Here is a 19,600-nt window from a genome sequence, read left to right as displayed (position 1 = left end):
AATTTTATCCATAGGAAAGACAAAGAGAGAAAAAATCGGCTTAATCTGTTTTTATTTTACAAAGTTACAAGTCAGTCTGGTGAATAAATCCATCCAATGGCTTCTTGTCTGTTATCGTTGGAGTCAATACAAGAACAAGCAAGAAGCCATAGCACTATGATAATAATAATTTTCTTAATCTTATTTAGATTTTGAATAACTTGCATGTCTCTAACTTTGCCTCAGTTACTTATACTTGAGACTCTATCTGCCAAAGTTATAGGTATTAGAGAAATATTAGGTTTATATTGATGCATATATACAAACCCCTCGTTGAAGCCAGTATTAAGTGCTCCTCAATTTTGAACCGGGTATAGTTACTGCGATATACACAAAATGCTTGCCAATAATAACTACAAGCAAGATAATAAAATACTAATACATCTTACCAACTTTTTTACCCCTTAAGTGTGCCATTTATGTTATATGCAAGTAAAAAGCTCCTTCTTAAATGATATCACTGGCTAGCACATTCATAACAAGTACAATAAAGAGTGAGCACGAGAAGGGCTAATATGTAGTTATCCCACCCAAGACCTTTGAAGCCAGTTCCATTTCGTTCATTAAGCTTGCGTTCACTTAGCTTGTATTTACTTATTTTGTGTTCATTCAGCTTGTGTTCACTTAGTCTGTGTTTATTCAGCTTGTGTTCACTTAGCTTGTGTTCATTCATCTTGTATTCACTCAGCTTGTGTTCACTTAGCTTGTGTCCATATGGCTTGTGTTCACTCCCGATCTTGGGTTAAATGTTATAGTCCAGATCAGATGGACTAAGCAGCTTATCCAAAAAGTGTTTTTATCCTGTCCTCTCAGAAATATTTCAGTCAAAAAATCGCTTGAAAGTCTGGTCCCATAATATCAAGAAAACCACGACTTTCCCCATTTGATGAAAGAAGCAACAGTTTCAGACGTCTCCTCCTTACTGTGTGGCGATGTACCAGCCGCACTTCTCTCTGCCCCTCGATCTTTCGTTTCTTCTGTCGACCCCCTTTTTGCAGTATTCGAAGGCAGGGTAGATGTCTTAGTCTGTTCCAGTGAACTTTGACTAACTGTTCTTGGCTCATTTGCCGTGATGTCTTGTTCCTGTTCCTTCCGAGATTCACGTTTATCTGCAACAGCTGGACTTGATTCTATCTTTTTTTCGGGTTTTGAGTGCTTCTCTTCCTTTGGCCCCGATTTCATGTTCTCTGTTTTTCGTCCTTTACCATCCATGCCAACCTCTCGGCCTCCACTTTTTGCTGAGTCGACAGTATTTGAGTTCGTTGCTTTCTCAGCTCCTCTAACCTCTTTAGTTCTACGTTCATCTATTCCTTTTGCAGAGCTTGATGACTTAGCTCTCTGCTTGTTCCCAGAGACTTTTGAGAGTTGACCAATGCGGTTCATCCTGGCTGACCAAATATCAGGTTCGGAATCCTGGCGTGCTGGAAGCGCCGGGGCTTGCCTTGAATGCGCTGCTGTAGAGTGCTCTTCCTTGTCGCTTCGCTCTGTGTCAGGCAATTCTTTAGCTCTTAACTGTTTCTGACTTTTTTCTTCGTCATTTGCCTTAGGTTTCATACTCCCTGGAGGCACTTGAGTTACCACACTTGCCGAGAGAGTAGATGTCTTCTGTCTTGGGGCTTGTTGTTCTATTTCAGGCACATGTGTCTCAGATGGTTTTACCTCCGACCTCACCACCTGTACTACTTCTGCTACCTTTCTCGGTTGTATTTGCTGCCTTTTCGTAGCTTGCTCACTACTAATGACAGCTTTTGCAGCCAATTGAAACGTTGCTTTGCCAGTGCCTATCTCACCCAGACTAACGCTTGGCTGCTTCGCTAATTTCCCTCTCTGTGAAGCAGGCGCTTGTATCTCTGTTTCCTTTATCTTCTGACGTATTCGCGCCATTCGCACAGACCAGACGTCAGGCGGAGACTCCTGGACAGCCTTCTCCTCAGCAATAAGTTGTTGCAGAACTTGTTTCCTCTTCTCGGCGATCCGCTTGCGCTCCTCTTCCTTAGCCTCAAAAGCTCTCTGGTAGGGACCTTTTCGGTCGACAATAGCAAACGCTTTTTTCGTATCCTCCTCTACTACTGCGAATAGCGCTTCCTCGCTAAGTCCTTCAAGAGGTGATTCTGTCACCCATCGAGGGGGGTCCTTTGTGGTTTTAGGAGGCATCATTGTGCCACGCTGTTGAAGTCGTTTCTGTTTTGCCTCGAAGGCTTTCTGATAAGGTCCCCTCCTTTCTATCATTGTCTGGGCCTTCTTGGCGTCCTCTTTTGCTATTGCAATAAGAACTTCCTCGCTTAAACCTTCCAAAGGCGACTCAAACATCCATCGAGGCACACCTTTTGAGGACTTGTCTAACCACCTAACTGTAGGCTTTTTGTCTAAGCCCCGTTGTAATCTCCGCTGCTGGGTCCCTCGTTTGTCAGTTCTACTTGTAACACGGTTTGACTGTATGACCGATTTCACTGCACGAATGAATCGACGCTTTCCAGGCTGATTGAGGATCTTCTGCTGCTTGAGTTTTTGCTCTGTTGCACGGTTGATTCTGATTACAGTTCGCACAGCTTTGATGAACCTTGCTTTGCCGCGTATATTTTGGATCCTTTGTCTTCCTCTGTTCAGTCGTATTACTGTCCTCACCGCCTTGACAAATCTTTCTTTCCCGTGCTGCTTTTTCTGATAAAGCCTCTTCGCCCTATTCAGCCGTATTACTGTCCTTACCGCCTTGATGAATCGTTCTTTTCCGCGTTGCTTTTTCTGACAAAGTTTTTTTGCTCTATTAAGCCGTATGACTGTTTTAACGGCCATGATAAATCGTTCCTTTCCATGTTGCTTTTTCTGGCCAAGCATGTTCACTCTATTTAGCCGTATCACTGTCTTCACAGCCCTGATAAATCGTTCTTTCCCACGTTGCTTTTTCTGACAAAGTTTGTTTGCCCTATTCAGCCGTATTACTGTTTTAACGGCCCTGGTAAATCGATCTTTCCCACGTCCCTGCCATTTTTCCGTGAGTACCTTCGCTCTGTTTAGTCTCATCACAGCCTTGACAGCCAAAACAAACCTCGCTTTTCCTCGCTGTTGTTGGGCAAAGCTTATTTGTCTTGGCTCTCTCTGGTCCGTTATTCGTCTGGCAATGATGACTTTTTTAACAGCCCAAATAAAGCGCGCTTTACCGGGCAATCTTCTATCTAGTCTTCTGGGGGTGGAATTTTCCTCAACATAGGCCCTTAATGTGGTCCGTTTCCCAGATCCGACTTTCGGATGCTTTTGATGCCGTGTCTTTTTGGCGTTCATATCGTCAATATTGTCTACAAGTTTTTCAGTCGTTGATACAAGCTCGTCTATGGCGTCCTGTCGAATCTCAAACGTTCCAAAACTACCGTAGGTCTTATATGTTGTTTGCGTTTTGATAGGTTTCTTCTTCTTTCTTTCTCCTCTTGGAGAGTTCTTGTTACGTTCTTGTTTTGCCACAGGCTTTGCCACTGTCTTTTGTTTCTCATCTGGGGAACTATTAAAGAACGAAGTCTTGAAACGTCCAAACATTGAAGACAAAGAAGGTTCCTCCGCTTTTTTCGATTTTGAGACATGGGAACCTGATGACTGTTGTGCATCTCGAGCTTCGTTAACTTTGGACAAGAAACGTGAGAACATACCATTTTCTGCTTCTTCTCCTGCTTCTGCTGCTTTAACTGCCGAGTCTTGGCTCCTGGAATACTTCTTGAACTTCCCCTCATCAATAGCTCGACGGACCTTCTTCCATCCGACCGATCGCACTTTGTAGCTTTTCTTTGCTATAAACTCAGAGATTTTTGCCGTTCGTAGCTTCTCTTTTCTATTGTACTCCCTGAACATCCCTTTGACAATAGCTCGGTGCACTTTTCTCCAACCAGCAGACCGTGATCTACAAACTGTATTCCAATCCTTTCCATTCCTCATGAGATTTGCAGCTTTTACTGCCCTCGAGTACTCTCGGAATTTGCCATGGTTGATGGCACGTCGTACTTTTCTCCACCCAACAGAACGTGCTTGGGAAACAGGTCGACGATTGCCTATTCTTGCCATACATTCTGCAGTCCTCAGTGCACTTATTTGCTCTGATCTGATGTATTCTCGGAATTTGCCTTGGTCAATAGCACGCCGCACTTTTCTCCACCCAACTGAACGCGCTTTAGAAACAGGTCTAAGATGGATTCTTCTTGCGATGAACTCTGCAATTTTGATCATTCGAATTTCCTCCGATCTTATGTATTCTCGGAATTTGCCTTGATCGATCGCACGTCTTACTTTTCTCCATCCAACAGATCTAGCACGGCATGCGATGCTACGTTGGCTTCTTCTTGTCATGAACTCCGCAATCTTCTTTGATTGAATTTGCTCCAATGGAATGTACTCCCGAAATTTCCCTTGATCAATAGCACGGCGCACGTTTCTCCAGCCAACAGAAACCGCTTTGCAAACAGGACGACGATGGCTTCCTTTTGCCGTGAACTTTGCAATTTTGATCGCTCGAGTTTGTTCAGATTGTATGTATTCTCGGAATTTGCCTTGGATGATGGCACGCCGTACTTTTATCCACCCGATAGATCTTGCACGGCACACAGTTCTACGATGGCTTCCTTTCGCCATGAACTCTGCAATTTTTATTGCTCGAGTTTGTTTAGATTTTATGTATTCTCTGAATTTGCCTTGGTTGATGGCACGACGCACTTTTATCCACCCAATGGCTCTTGCACGGCACACAGTTCTACGATGGCTTCTTCTAAACATGAACTCTGCAATTCTTCTTTGTCTTATCTGTTCCGAACGCATGTATTCTCGGAATTTCCCTTGGTCAATAGCACGCCGTACTTTTCTCCAGCCGACAGAACGTGCATTGCAAACTGGTCGACGATGGCTTCTTCTTGCCATAAACTCTGCAATTTTAATCATTCGAATTTCTTCCCATCTTATGTATTCTCTGAACTTGCCTTGGCTGATGGCACGCCGTACTTTTATCCACCCAATAGATCTTGCACGGCACCCAGTTCTACGATGGCTTCTTCTAAACATGAACTCTGCAATTCTTCTTTGTCTTATCTGTTCCGATCTCATGTATTCTCGGAATTTTCCATGGTCAATAGCACGCCGTACTTTTATCCAGCCGACAGAACGTGCATTGCAAAATTGTCGACGATGGCTTCTTCTTGCCATAAACTCTGCAATTTTGATCATTCGAATTTCCTCCCATCTTATGTATTCTCTGAATTTGCCTTGGCTGATGGCACGCCGTACTTTTATCCACCCAATAGATCTTGCACGGCACACAGTTCTACGATGGCTTCTTCTAAACATGAACTCTGCAATTCTTCTTTGTCTTATCTGTTCCGATCTCATGTATTCTCGGAATTTTCCATAGTCAATAGCACGACGTATTTTTTTCCAGCCGACAGAACGTGCATTGCAAACTGGTCGACGATGGCTTCTCCTTGCCATGAACTCTGCCATTTTGATCATTCGAATTTCCTCCGATCTTATGTATTCTCTGAACTTGCCTTGGCTGATGGCACGCCGTACTTTTATCCACCCTATAGATCTTGCACGGCACACAGTTCTACGATGGATTCCTCTAAACATAAACTCTGCAATTCTTCTTTGTCTCATCTGTTCCGAACGCATGTATTCTCGGAATTTCCCTTGGTCAATAGCACGCCGTACTTTTCTCCAGCCGACAGAACGTGCATTGCAAACTGGTCGACGATGGCTTCTTCTTGCCATAAACTCTGCAATTTTGATCATTCGAATTTCCTCCGATCTTATGTATTCTCTGAATTTGCCTTGGTTGATGGCACGACGCACTTTTATCCATCTAATAGATCGTGCACGGCACACAGTTCTACGATGGCTTCTTCTAAACACGAACTCTGCGATTCTTCTCTGTCTTATCTGTTCCGATCTCATGTATTCCCTGAATTTCCCTTGGTCAATAGCACGACGTACTTTTTTCCAGCCGACAGAACGTGCATTGCAAACTGGTCGACGATGGCTTCTCCTTGCCATGAACTCTGCCATTTTGATCATTCGAATTTCCTCCGATCTTATGTATTTTCTGAACTTGCCTTGGCTGATGGCACGCCGTACTTTTATCCACCCTATAGATCTTGCACGGCACACAGTTCTACGATGGATTCCTCTAAACATAAACTCTGCAATTCTTCTTTGTCTTATCTGTTCCGAACGCATGTATTCTCGGAATTTCCCTTGGTCAATAGCACGCCGTACTTTTCTCCAGCCGACAGAACGTGCATTGCAAACTGGTCGACGATGGCTTCTTCTTGCCATAAACTCTGCAATTTTGATCATTCGAATTTCCTCCGATCTTATGTATTCTCTGAATTTGCCTTGGTTGATGGCACGACGCACTTTTATCCATCCAATAGATCGTGCACGGCACACAGTTCTACGATGGCTTCTTCTAAACACGAACTCTGCGATTCTTCTTTGTCTTATCTGTTCCGATCTCATGTATTCCCTGAATTTCCCTTGGTCAATAGCACGACGTACTTTTTTCCAGCCGACAGAACGTGCATTGCAAACTGGTCGACGATGGCTTCTCCTTGCCATGAACTCTGCCATTTTGATCATTCGAATTTCCTCCGATCTTATGTATTTTCTGAATTTGCCTTGGTTGATGGCACGACGCACTTTTATCCACCCAACAGATCGTGCACCGCACACAAGTCTACGATGGCTTCTTTTAAACGTGAACTCTGCAATTCTTCTTTGTCTTATCTGTTCCGATCTTATGTATTCTCGGAATTTGCCCTGATCAATAGCACGTCGTACTTTTCTCCATCCAACAGATCTAGCCAGGCATTTACTGCTAGGTTGGCTTCTTTTTGACATGAACTCTGCAATTCTTCTTTGTCTTATCTGTTCCGAACGCATGTATTCTCGGAATTTCCCTTGGTCAATAGCACACCGTACTTTTCTCCAGCCGACAGAACGTGCATTGCAAACTGGTCGACGATGGCATCTTCTTGCCATAAACTCTGCAATTTTGATCATTCGAGTCTCCTCCGATCTTATGTATTCTCGAAATTTCCCTTGATCAATAGCATGTCGTACTTTTCTCCATCCAACAGAACGCGCATTGCAAATGGGTGGACGACAGCTTCTTTTTGCTATGAACTCTGCGATTCTTCTTTGTCTTATCTGTTCCGATCTCATGTATTCCCGGAATTTCCCTTGGTCAATAGCACGCCGTACTTTTCTCCAGCCGACAGAACGTGCATTGCAAACTGGCCGACGATGGCTTCCCCTTGCCATGAACTCTGCCATTTTGATTATTCGAATTTCCTCCGATCTTATGTATTCTCTGAATTTGCCTTGGTTGATGGCACGACGCAATTTTATCCACCCAACAGATCGTGCACCGCACACAAGTCTACGATGGCTTCTTTTAAACGTGAACTCTGCAATTCTTCTTTGTCTTATCTGTTCCAATCTTTTGTATTCTCGGAATTTGCCATGATCAATAGCACGTCGTACTTTTCTCCATCCAACAGATCTAGCCAGGCATTTACTGCTAGGTTGGCTTCTTTTTGACATGAACTCTGCAATTCTTCTTTGTCTTATATGTTCCGATCTCATGTATTCTCGGAAATTGCCTTGGTCAATAGCACGTCGTACTTTTCTCCACCCGACAGAACGCGCTTTGCAAACTGGTCGACGATTGCTTCTTCTTGCCACGAACTTTGCCATTTTGATCGCTTGAGTTTGTTCAGATTTTATGTATTCTCTGAATTTGCCTTGGCTGATGGCACGCCGTACTTTTATCCATCCAATAGATCTTGCACGGCACACAGTTCTACGATGGCTTCTTCTAAACATGAACTCTGCAATTCTTCTTTGTCTTATCTGTTCCGAACGCATGTATTCTCGGAATTTCCCTTGGTCAATAGCACGCCGTACTTTTCTCCAGCCGACAGAACGTGCATTGCAAACTGGTCGACGATGGCATCTTCTTGCCATAAACTCTGCAATTTTGATCATTCGAGTCTCCTCCGATCTTATGTATTCTCGAAATTTCCCTTGATCAATAGCATGTCGTACTTTTCTCCATCCAACAGAACGCGCATTGCAAATGGGTGGACGACAGCTTCTTTTTGCTATGAACTCTGCAATTCTTCTTTGTCTTATCTGTTCCCATCTTATGTATTCTCGAAATTTCCCTTGATCAATAGCGCGTCGTACTTTTTTCCAACCAACAGACCGTGCTTGGCAAACTGGTCGACGATGGCTTCTTCTTGCCATAAACTGTGCAATTTTGATCGCTCGAGTTTGCTCTGATCTTATGTATTTTCGGAACTTTCCTTGATCGATGGCACATCGTACTTTTCTCCATCCAATAGATCTAGCCACGCATGTACTGCTAGGTTGTCTTCTTCTTGCCATGAACTCTGCAATTTTGATTGCTCGATTTTGCTCAGATCTTATGAATTCTTGGAATTTGCCTTGGTCGATAGCACGTCTTACTTTTTTCCAGCCAACAGTTCTTGCACGGCATTCAGCTTTATAAGACTTCTTCGGAAATTGCTGATCATGATATTCAGCTTCTCTTTCGGCGCTGTTTCGGAAGTTACCCTTATCAATTGCAGTTCTCACTTTTTGCCATGCAGGAGACTTCTTTTGAATTGATCCTTGTTCAAGGTTTTCTTTCACTTTGGAAACTATGCGGGACAGTACGCTTTCTGCTTCGCTTTGCGATTGACTTCTAGGCTTTCTAGTCTTTTGGTCAGCTCGATTATCTTTTGGCACAAAGACTCCATGACGCCCGAATGCTCCGCTCATGACAACATGAGAGATATCTGGTTTCTCGGAAGTGCCAAACGTTTCATCTTTACGGCTTTGTTGACGTGAATAGTCTTTGTTTTTGGAGCTCTGGAATCTACTGGCGGCTTGTTCAGGGCTGGACTGCTCAACTTTTGATTGGAAAATAAGCTTTGAGAATAATCCAACTTCCTCGTCTTCTTCTGCTTGAGGGGCGCGGTTTGGTTCTACAGGATGCTCAGTATCCTTCCTGCTCGAAGAAGATGTAGTTTCTTGCTTGAAAACAGTGTTCTCATTTGATCTCAAATCTTTCACAGGCTCTTTGCCAATTTTAGAAACCAGATGTGATAAATAATTGTCACCTGAAGCTTTCGGTTGAGAGATTTTATAAGTTCTTCTTGAAGTAACCTGACTGGTTAACCTTTCGTTCACGAGTAATTCACTTGAAGCTGGAGTTTCTGTAACGTCTGGCGAGGCAAACTTTGAGAGCCCTTTAGGCTTTCCAATCTGTATGTCATCTTGACTGCTGTATTGCTTTTCTTTCGGTGTAGCCTTGTACTCACATTTGCTGTTATCTGGAAGTTTCTGCTGACTTGGCTGCAGTTTGCTTTTCTTTGGTACCGCACCTTCGGCAACTTTGGTTTTCTCTGGCTCTTGTTGACTATCAGATATCAGGCCGAAAACGAACTTAGATAACTTTCCTTCTGATGCTTGTTTGGACTGTGGTTTTTCTTTTACTTTCATGTCAGTAGCCTTTTCTGAAAGACTAGGCGTTTTTGATAAGGTTGCTGATTTCTCAATGCTCAAGTTTCTATGATCTTCTTCTCTTGACCTACTCACAATATTGTGTTCTCGTGTCTTGGGTTTCTCATTGGATTGAGAATCGGTCATTCTGAACACAAGTTTCGAAAACAGGCCTTCCTCTTGCATGGTATCGGTTTGCGCCTTCTTGTCGTCACTTGGTATTGACGGCTTTGCTTTAGCAGGATGATAAACCTTTGCATCCTTGTGCTCGGCCATCTTTTTAACCTTCTCTTGATGGTCATCAGCTTTACTTGCTTCTTCTACTTTTCCATCAGTTTGCGACTGACTACGGATTGACAGTTTCGATTGTTCTTCTTTTTTCGGTTCCTCTGCTACAGGCTCTGCAAGCATACTTGATAAAAACTTTGAGAAACGTCCCGTCTCGGGTTTGCTCTCTTCTCTTTGTTGGTTCTTAGGTTTGGCATCCTGTCGAGTAATATTCGGTGTCTCCCGTTTAGAGTTGTCTACGGGATCTCGCTCTTCTAGTACTGACGTCTTAGACGTTGTCTTTACCTCCCTCGGTTTCGATGTTTGGATTCCAGAATTTTCATCTTTTGGCGTTTCGGCAAGCATACTCGATAAGAACATGGAAAAGCGGCCCTCGGATTGTTTCTCTTTCTTCACCTCATTGTTGCCTTTAGGGTCATTCGGTGTCTTAACGCCTTGCTCAGGCCTCGTTGCTACTGGCACTCTCGTGACTTCTCGCTCATTCTTGCCTCTTGTATTTGAAGTCTGAGAATCTTTAGGCATGGCCTGTGTTGTCGATATTGCTGCCTTGCCTGAGTTTTCTCGTTCCTTGCTTTGTTGTGTACTCGCCAATCGGGTACTTTGGGTCTTTGGATGTGGTGGAACCGTTGACACTTCTGGCTTACTCACACCACTTGGCTCTTTGCTTTCTTGCACACTCGTTTTTAGTGCAGGCTTCTCTACCCTGTCATCTCTAGGCATCGATTTCTTAGCATTAATCTGTTGTACACTAGACTTTTTATCATAACCACTGCCTTTAGCAGGTTCAACAAGCATACCTGAGAGGAACCTTGAGAATGCCCCATCTTCCGGTTTTGTCTGTTCTTCTGGTTTATGTTCTCCCTCAGGGATTGTCTTAGGATTGGATACATTTTTCTTCCATGTATTTTCTGCGGTCTTTTTAGCCTCTTTCTTCTCATCTTGTACGACCATTCTAGCTGGCAAAACCTGAGTACTGTCATCTTTCTTGTCTTGCTCTTTGTCTTTCCCTGGATGAGCTGGATCTGGCTCTGATAGCATACTGGAGATAAACCTGGAGAAACGTCCTTCTTCGGATTTTTTCTCCACTGTATCTTCAGGTTTTGAGACTTTCTTCTCCGCTAGTGTGTCATTCGTTGGCTTATCCTTTGGGAGGACCTTTCGCTCATTTTTCTTAGCCTGGCCCGAGGAACTAACGATCGGCGTTGTTTTGATCTCCTCTTTCAAGCCTTTCTTCGTATCAGCTTTACTGTTTAATCTCTCTTGTGTTTTTTCTTGGGGGGGTTTCTTTGAATTGTCAGCATTCTGGGTAGGCTGGGCTAACATATTTGTCATGAGCTTAGCAAATCGCCCTTCCTCGGGCATCTTCTGTTGCTTTGGTGCAGTAACTGACGCCACTGTCACCTTCTTTGTTGGGTTTTGTTGTGAATCCGCTCGTGATTCGTTTCCCGTTCCCGTTTTTGGTCCTGCCTCAGATTCACTTTTTGAGACCTGGCGAATTATTTTCTGTTTTCCAGGTGGCTCAGTAGGATGCCTCAAACCAAGTTTAGAGAACAGACCACCTTCGCTTTCATATGTAGTATTTTGTCCTATCATTTGCGGCCCTGGCAACTTTTCGACCTCCACCGCTTTCTCGGGATTCTCCTCTTGTTCCGTTCTGTTATTCGCACGCACTTCGGTTTTTGCAGCTGCTCTGGCTCTTCTGTGCTGCTCTGCCAGAGACAGCTCACTCTCTTCCACTGCTTGTCGCGTGTCTATCTTTGATTCTTTCATAGCTGGAGGCAGATTCGTGTCCTTCTGTATATTAGTGGATGCCTTTTGTGTTGCATTTGTTTCTCCACGAGGGGCTTCCTCGACTAGCCTTGAAACAAACTTGGAAAACAGTCCTCCCTTTGGCTCCTCCTTTGGGAATGACGATGTTGGAGTGACTGGAAGAGAATCTGGTCTTACAGGATTTGAGCCCTGACGATTCAACGTTTCCCTTGGCTTTGTATTTTTCAAAATGGTTTGCTGAGCTGTAGGCTGAGGTTTTGGCTGAGATGAAGACTTGAAGGTTGCATCCTCTCTAGCCAACCCTGCTTTCTGCTTGCCCTTTCCAGGTTCAGATGGTTGTCCGACAAGCTCAGGTTTTTCATGTGCAGATGGTGCCTTTCTTTGCTGCTCAGACGGCTTTACAGCTTCACTTGCTTCATTTGAATGTTCCGTAAATTTCGAAACAAACCTAAACAACCCCCCCTCCTCTTTAGGCTGCTTGTCAGAGGCAGGGATGTTTTTCACTTCGCTCTTCAGCTCAGGTTTTTCCTTCTCTTCTACAGGCGGTTCATTTTCTACATTTGTTTGAGGGCGTTGGTCGTGTTTCTTTGTCATGGTTGACTCTGCAGTAGTTGGTGGCTTTGATTCGCTGTGTGATCCCGCTCTTAATTTGAAAACCAACTTGGAAAACGCACTTTCATCGTGTAGATCATTCATATGCTTTTCATTGTTATTCTCAAGTTCACTCTTCGTTGGTTTTACTTCAGTCTCCATTCGTTTCGTCTGTGCTTGCACCTGCTTTTCTGGTACCGTTTTGCTTTTTTCGTCTTTTGTTGATTTAGTATGCTTTGAATCTGATCCCATAATCCTGAACATTAGCTTTGAGAGTCTGCCTTCCTCTTGTGACTTCTTTTTCTCAAGCTGTTTGATGATCTCGCGCGTCTTCTCGACTTCTTGCTTCCGTCTCGCCTTAGTAGCAACACGAACCGCTTTCTTCCAGTTTTCTTTGGCACGTGCATGCCTCTGCCGTTCGAGCTCCAATTCCTTGGCTCTTGCGCCACCCATCCTAAACACCAGCTTGCTAAAAATACCTTTTTCCTCTGCTTTTTCCTCCTCTTTTGGCTTTACTGTTTCTTTAGTCGGAGCAGATCTCTCTTTTGGCACGCCAGTAGCAGTTCCCGTTTCTGGTATATCTTCTTTTCCTGATGCCGATACTTCGCGTGATTGCTGACCAGCAATTGCTGGCTGCTTGCCCGCCTTCTCTTTCTCTTGCGTACTTTGAACATTCGAGTGTTTCTTAGCATTTAGGTGCTCGCTTTTTGGTGGTTGTGGTTGTCCTGAAAACGCCCGGAACTTAAAGATCAGCTTGGACAGTGTATCGTCTTCCTCTTGCATTGGCTCCATCTCGTGCTCTGCGAGAGCCTCAAGTGGAATGGATGGTGAATTGCTCACCTTTGCTTTATTTGGATCTTTTATGCTTAGAGGTTCACTCTGAACATCCTCTTTTTTCTCCTGTTTATGGGCAAGATGCTGGTCACTTGGCATCTTTTTGTCATTAGCGGGAACAGTGACTTGCTGGCGTTTTGTTATTTCTGTTTCCCAATTCCTAACCTGTTCCTTTTGTTCTTTGGGTAGTGTTGAAGTCGCTTTATTCTCTTCTGTTTGATTTCTTTGACTTTTAGTAGCGGCGGTAGCATCAATTGGCTTCTGAGCAGAACGTGTTTTACCCTTTGGTTGATCTTCAACTTTGGCTTCATTTCCGGCGACATTTCCCTGCCTTTGTGTGCTTGGCGATGCTTCTGGTTTCTGTACATCACTAGGTTTCTTATCATCTATCACATCTTTAGGAGGTTCTGCAAGCATACTTGAGAGAAACCGCGAGAACCGCCCCTCCTCGGGCTTTTTGGGCTCATTTTGAGGTGGAATTGCTTCGGGGCTATTTTTCGTAATATTTGGTAAAGGCGCCTGTTTTGCCCCATCTTTCTCAGGTTTTTGCTTCTCTCTCTTTGGTTCCTTACCTTTCATCTCGTCAGATATGGATAGGGAAATCACTTTTTTCTCGTCGGTCTGTTTTCTCTGAGTTAGAGTAATGCCTGAAGAATCTATCGGTTTCTGAGCAGAACGTGTTTCACCCTTTGGTTGATCTTGAGCTTTAGTTATCTTGGCTACATTCGCGGTGACATTTCCCTGCCTTTGTTTGCTTGGCTCTGCTTTTGGTTTCTGCTCATCACTAGGTTTTTTATCATCTACCAGATCTTTCGGAGGCTCTGCAAGAATACTTGAGAGGAACCGCGAGAACCGTCCCTCCTCGGGCTTTTTGGGGTCAGTTTTAGGTGGACTTGCTTCGGGCCTATTTTTCGTAACATTTGGTAAAGAGGTTTGTTGATGCTCAACCAGCTCCCCGATATCTTTCTCGGCTTCTTGCCTTTCTTTCTTTGGTTCTTTGCCTTTCATAGTGTCTGAAGCTGCTAGCGGAGTCACCTGCTTCCAACTATATTTCTCTGTATTCTGTTCTTCTTTTTTCAGTTCCTTCCCTTTCACATTGTCGGATGAGGAATCGACCTTGTATTTTGTAGTTGCTGCTGTCATTCCTTCGAACACTTTCCTTTCTGGCACTGTGTGGTCATCACGAGTGAACAATTTTGAGAAAAAGCCTTCTTCGTGCTTTACACTTTCTTCAGTCCTTTTAGGAACTGCTTCCATAGAACCAGGCTTGAAAGAGGAATATGCACGTGGTGCTGATAGTGTAGGTTTCTCGTCTGACCTCTTTACTTCATTAGAAACCTGGGAAGGTACAGTCTTGTAATGTTCTTTGCCTGTCGTTTTGGTACCGTCTTTAGCGTTGGGGCTAATATCCTTGGCTTTAGTTTGACCTGGGACATTTTTCTCTGATTCTGTGTGATATTCACTACGTATAAAGAATTTTGTGAAAAACCCTTCTTGTTGTTTCTCATTTTCTACGATTGTTTTAGGAACTGTTTCCTTGACAGAATTATTTGTCTGTGTGATGGATTTTGTTACTCTAGCTGAGCTCACAGACATCTTTTCCTGCTTCATCTCGGGATGGACCAAAGTATTTATATCCTTACTCTTTTTTTGTTCCATGTCATCTTTTGAGAATTGCGCTGAGGGGGCAGGTTCTCTATGACGTCGCACTTCTGTATTTTCTACTTGTGGCTGCAACTTTACTTGTTCTGGGACACCTGTGACGGAGGGGGTGTCTTTTTTATTATCAGTGGTCTCTAAATCTGGAGTGAGTGGAGGTTCTTTCGGTTTAGCATACCTCGCCTTGAACTGGGAAACACTATCAGCAAACGCCTGCTCCTGTTCTTCCGCCTTTGCTTTCATAGAAGGACTCATGGGCGGCGGAGTCTTCTCCTTTTGAAAGGCGGGATCATCTTCCAAGGTAAACACCTCTTTAATACCAAATACCAGCTTGTTCAATAGTCTATCGTCCTCATCGTCACTAGTGGGCTGACTCAGTAGCTTCCCAAAGATCGGGTCCACATGATCTTTTTCAGGTTTGATATTGTGATTGATGAGTTTTGGCTTGGCACTTTCTGACGGGGGAGGTTTTGGTTCGATTTTAGAAGCACCAAACTCAAACGATGAGCTGAGTAATGAATCAGTTTTTGTTGAAGTGGTCACCGTTGCCTTATTACTCGACTCTTGTCTTGTCGAATTTTGCTCTTTCACAAGCTGCGGAGATGTGGGTTTTCCTGGAATGGGATTCAGCGAATTCGAAAAGGGTTTCATTTGTGAGTATTCAGTAGAGAATGCTTTAGGATACGTCTCGTTTCGTTTTATTGGTGGAGGCTCATCGCTTCTAGTGATGTCGGCGTCGGTGATGCTCAGTTGACTTCCATCCACTTGAGACAAACTTGTGCTTGCAGGTGAAAGACTCGGCTTGAAAGACTCGCTTCCACTACTGCCTTTTCTATACTTGTCTCTAAACTGTGATATCATATCTGACAACGCTTCTTCCTCGGCCTTTATCCTTGCCTGCCGAGCGGCATGCTGTGGACTGTTTTGACTTTTTGTTGAAGCATCGTCCTCAGAATCTAAAGCAAAAACTTCCTTAACCCCGAACACCAACTTGGATAACAAACCATCGTCCTCTTCCTCGCTATCCGGCTCACTGAATAGCCTACCAAATAACGGATCCGATGGCTCTCTTTTGCTCTCGCGAATGTTCTTGTTGATTAGCCTTCTTTGCGCTGTCCTTGGACTATCATTCTGAGTCACTTGAGCTGGTTCCTGTTGCACCTGCCTCTCATTATCTTTGTAAGGCGATCTTGAGGGCCTCTTATCTTCAGGTTTTCCTGATTGCAGATTTCCAGTTTCCGTATTAATTTGCGAGACGTCCATAACGACTTGAGTCACACTTTCTTTAAGCGACGCCATTGCTTGTAGAGCCTCTGGCGAGTCAGGCTCTTCCATTAGACTTACAGCCTCTACATGATCAACTCCATTTTCAAAGACATTTTCTCCGAAACAGTTCATGTTTTCTCGAGAGGTGAAATTTCTTGGTGTCTCCCTTGTTTTGGAATCATATCTGACATTTGATATCGATTCCTTCCGTCTTTCCGGATGCTGATCAATGTCTTTCATGATATCATCCCAGGTGTTGTCGATTTTATTTCTCTTCCTTTCCAAACTTCGAACAAATCGCTCTGAATCATCCTCTACAGATTGCCCGTTGATCCTTACATTAGATGCGTGATCGAATGGTACATCACCGATCTCATCTGAAATATTTTTCATTTTCATTCGCAGTCTACGCACTTCGTCATCAAAAGTAACTAAAGGGTTAGCACTTCCGATAGAGCGCTCATCATCGTTGATGGAGCTGTTTGAAGCGCGGAGCCTTTGTTCAAATGCTGCCTCTGCTACGTCTTGGAAGAAAGGAACGTTGGATTTCTTTATACCGTTTCTTGAGTCTCGCGTTTTTCTTAACCACCGCCTTCCATATTTTTCAGCAAGCTTGTTCCTTCTTATCATATACTGACTGAGCTTAGTTTCTTGTGGTTCTGCAATGGTTTGTTGTGGCTGTCGGTTCTTTGTTTGCCCTCGCAATGAGCTCTCACGATCATTTCTCCCGTTTATTGTCCGCCTTGTTTGTGTTCTCTCCGCTTTCTCGGTCGGTTTCGCCTCAGGTTTCCTTGGATCTTCTTTCTTGATTTCTTGTCGTGCGGGCTCTGCTTCTGGTCTCGTGAAAACGCCTTTAAACGAGAACATCATCTTAGAGAACATCCCCTCATCTGGTTTAGAAGGCTCTTCCGCGACAGTAGGCTTAGGGACAGATTTCTTTCTTGATACATTTTCATCTACCGACTCGCTTTGTACGAATGGTGAGGCCACATTCTGTTGGTTACGTGGAAAAGACGTTCTGCCAGACCCTCTAGATGATTCAGTAGTCCTGGGGACCTCTTCCTTGTGGTCTAAGGGCGTGGATGGTTGAGAAAACAATGTCTGCTCTGGAGCCATTGCCTTGGGTGGGTGCTGCGACCGTGGTTGGGAAAGAGTTGGTTGTGAGGTTCGTTGAGAATTTAATTGTTCTGTTGCTATTGATTGGCTCTGCTGCTTTGATTTTGGTGCTGTCATGGTTAGTTGCGGTTGAGGGGACATTTTCTCACCAGCTAATGTTGGCTTAGGTGGTTCTTTGTAACTTGCCTGAGCTGATGATTTTGGTTGTGACGGCTGCTGAGGCCTCGGTTCCGATGTTGAATTGGGTTGCTGCGAAGGTTTTGGCTGTGCTGATGTCCCTTGAGGTGTTTGCGACGACGAGAAGAGACCACCAAAAATCCCTTGCTCCTTGTTTGTCACTAAGGGGGCTGTCTGTTCGGCCGCTTTCGAAGAAAACCATGAAAACGAGGAAGATAGCTTAGGGAAAGAGCTCGTGCCTGTTTCATCGACAGAAGATTGATTTGCTGCGTTTGCTGGTACTTTTTCTTGCTTTTTGGCAGTATCTCTTTCCACTGTATCTGGTTGTGTTGACGAATTCTCTTTTCTCATCGTCTGTTGTTTCGTCGAGCTCTTAGGCTCAGGTTCAGAAGCTGCTTTTGTCATACCAGGACTAGTTCTCTTTGACGATTGAGATGGTGTGAAGAAACCACTAAACATTTTGCCCTGATCTTCTTGTGTTTTTTTAGCTGCTTGCCTTTTAACTTCATGAGATTTTTCATCTCGTTGGGGCTCAATTTTTGGTTCAACGTTTACTATAGTAGAACTTGGCGAATAGGTGAGAGCCTTCTCGAACGTGGGTGACGCCGTCATGCTTCGAATTCCTCTACTGTTTGATCTCCCAATGATGCTAACGTCTGTCTGGGACAACGCAGCAAGTTCGCGTTCAACAGCCGTGCTTCCGATAGTCGTAGTGCTAGCATAAGGGGATCGATTTCTTACTCCGCTACTTAGCGCTGGAGCATGCAACTCATCAACTCTCAAAATTTTATCACCAGAATCATTCGATTGTATGTTGCTTAATGGTTCTCGTGAGACATTATCGGACCTCCTTGATGTTTCATCGAATGTTGGTCTGGTTTCTTGCTCTCTGTCGTACGGTGGATGCTGTATAGTGACAGCTTCTTCCTTTCTGCTTTGCTGTGGGATCTGACTAGATTGCTTGGACGCTGAAGACTGGGATGATGAGAAAAATCCCCCGAACATTGTGGCTTTGTCATCAACCGAAGACGACCACCACGATGACTTGGTTTTGGCGAATACTCCGGGTGACCTAGCATTTGGTAATCGCTCAGGTGGCTCCGAAGCAGCCCTCGGAGCCCTTGTACTTTGCGCGGATCCGGCGTTGTCGGTACTAGGTAAATTATCCCCAACACTCTCTTGTCTTCTAGATTCTCCCGAGGAGAAAAAACCAGTTAATCGACTCTTAGTCTCTTTCTCGGGAGATGAACTCGAGCTTCGGTACGAGTCTCGATCGAACCACGAAAATCCTTTTCCTTTGGAACGTTCGATTCGTTCTCCAAACATCCCGATATCATCCTCCTCAAATGAGTCGCCCTGGGTATCCATGCTAAGACCTCTACCCGGGCTTTGATTTCGATTTGCACGATGTTTGTGATGACTGTCATAAGGCATTGGCCCGGTCTGGAGCGTTCGACTGTAGTCGTAACGTAACTGGTCGTCGGCTTCGTCACTTGGAGTGATACGCGGTCCAATGGGATAACCTCGATCATCCTCGCTCTCCGTGCGCTTAAACACTTTCATCTCGACAGATCGCTTCTCCGAGGTATTGATATTCTCGGTTAATTGATTGACTTGGTCATAAATGTACTCAAAGTTGTTATTAGTTACTTGATTATCATCGCCAGGGTAATATGGTTGCGGTTGGGGAGGGGATTGTGGTTGCTCCCCCTCAAAACCTAGGTAATTAAAAAATCTAGTAACTAGACCCGGTTCATCTCTATTGTATAACTCCCTTAGATCATCCTCGTGATCAGAGCGTGTGCTAGGGCTAACTCCCCTAAACGACCCTCGGGATCGCCTGCCTTGCGGGATGAACTCCTCATGGTACCTGCCATCCTCATAAGCTTCCTGTTCCTCTACCATGCTGCTAAAGAAGCTAGAATCTACCGAGTACGACTCGCTCTTCCTATGTTCCTCGTAACGGTACAGCTTCATCTCTAACAGGTCTCCTCGCCTGCCTTTATGATCATGCTCCGCTCTATCAGGAGCCACGGAGGTATCGTGCACTACCGAGGGGATCTGGACCTGACTCTGATACCCAGACTCCAAAATCATATCAGACTCACGTCCACTTCCCGACGGTAGGTTGCGATAGCGGCTCTCCTCCGCGGACCTCCAGCCCTCGTCTGACAGAGGCGTGTTACTAAGGAACGCCTCCTGAGGTTGGTACTGATGCTCTCCCCAGTATTGACCCTGTGGGTATTCAGTAGCATAATAAGGAACCTGCTTCCCAGGACGACGGAAATGCGGAGAGTAAACCTGGGTACCAAAACGGTTCCCA

General features: G+C 44.5%; 1 protein-coding gene across 10 annotated transcripts in view; it reads right to left on the bottom strand.

Annotated features, from left to right (window-relative positions):
• Nucleotides 1-35: 35 nt before the first annotated feature.
• LOC5501855 (microtubule-associated protein futsch) overlaps nucleotides 36-19,600 on the bottom strand; it is a 51,448-nt gene continuing 31,883 nt past the window's right edge. For 8 of the 10 annotated variants that reach the window (XM_048724555.1, XM_048724560.1, XM_048724557.1 and 5 more), the window contains one exon: nucleotides 36-19,512. In XM_048724555.1, coding sequence (XP_048580512.1) covers nucleotides 898-19,512 — 18,615 coding nt within the window. In that variant the 3' untranslated portion in view covers nucleotides 36-897. The remainder of the gene's footprint in view (nucleotides 19,513-19,600) is intronic. The other 2 variants (XM_048724563.1, XM_048724564.1) reach the window with 2 other exon arrangements.

This window comes from Nematostella vectensis, chromosome 3, assembly GCF_932526225.1.
Source record: "Nematostella vectensis chromosome 3, jaNemVect1.1, whole genome shotgun sequence".
Taxonomy (NCBI): domain Eukaryota; kingdom Metazoa; phylum Cnidaria; class Anthozoa; order Actiniaria; family Edwardsiidae; genus Nematostella; species Nematostella vectensis.
Note: the sequence above shows the minus strand (reverse complement) of the source record. Positions and strands in the feature narration are given on the sequence as shown.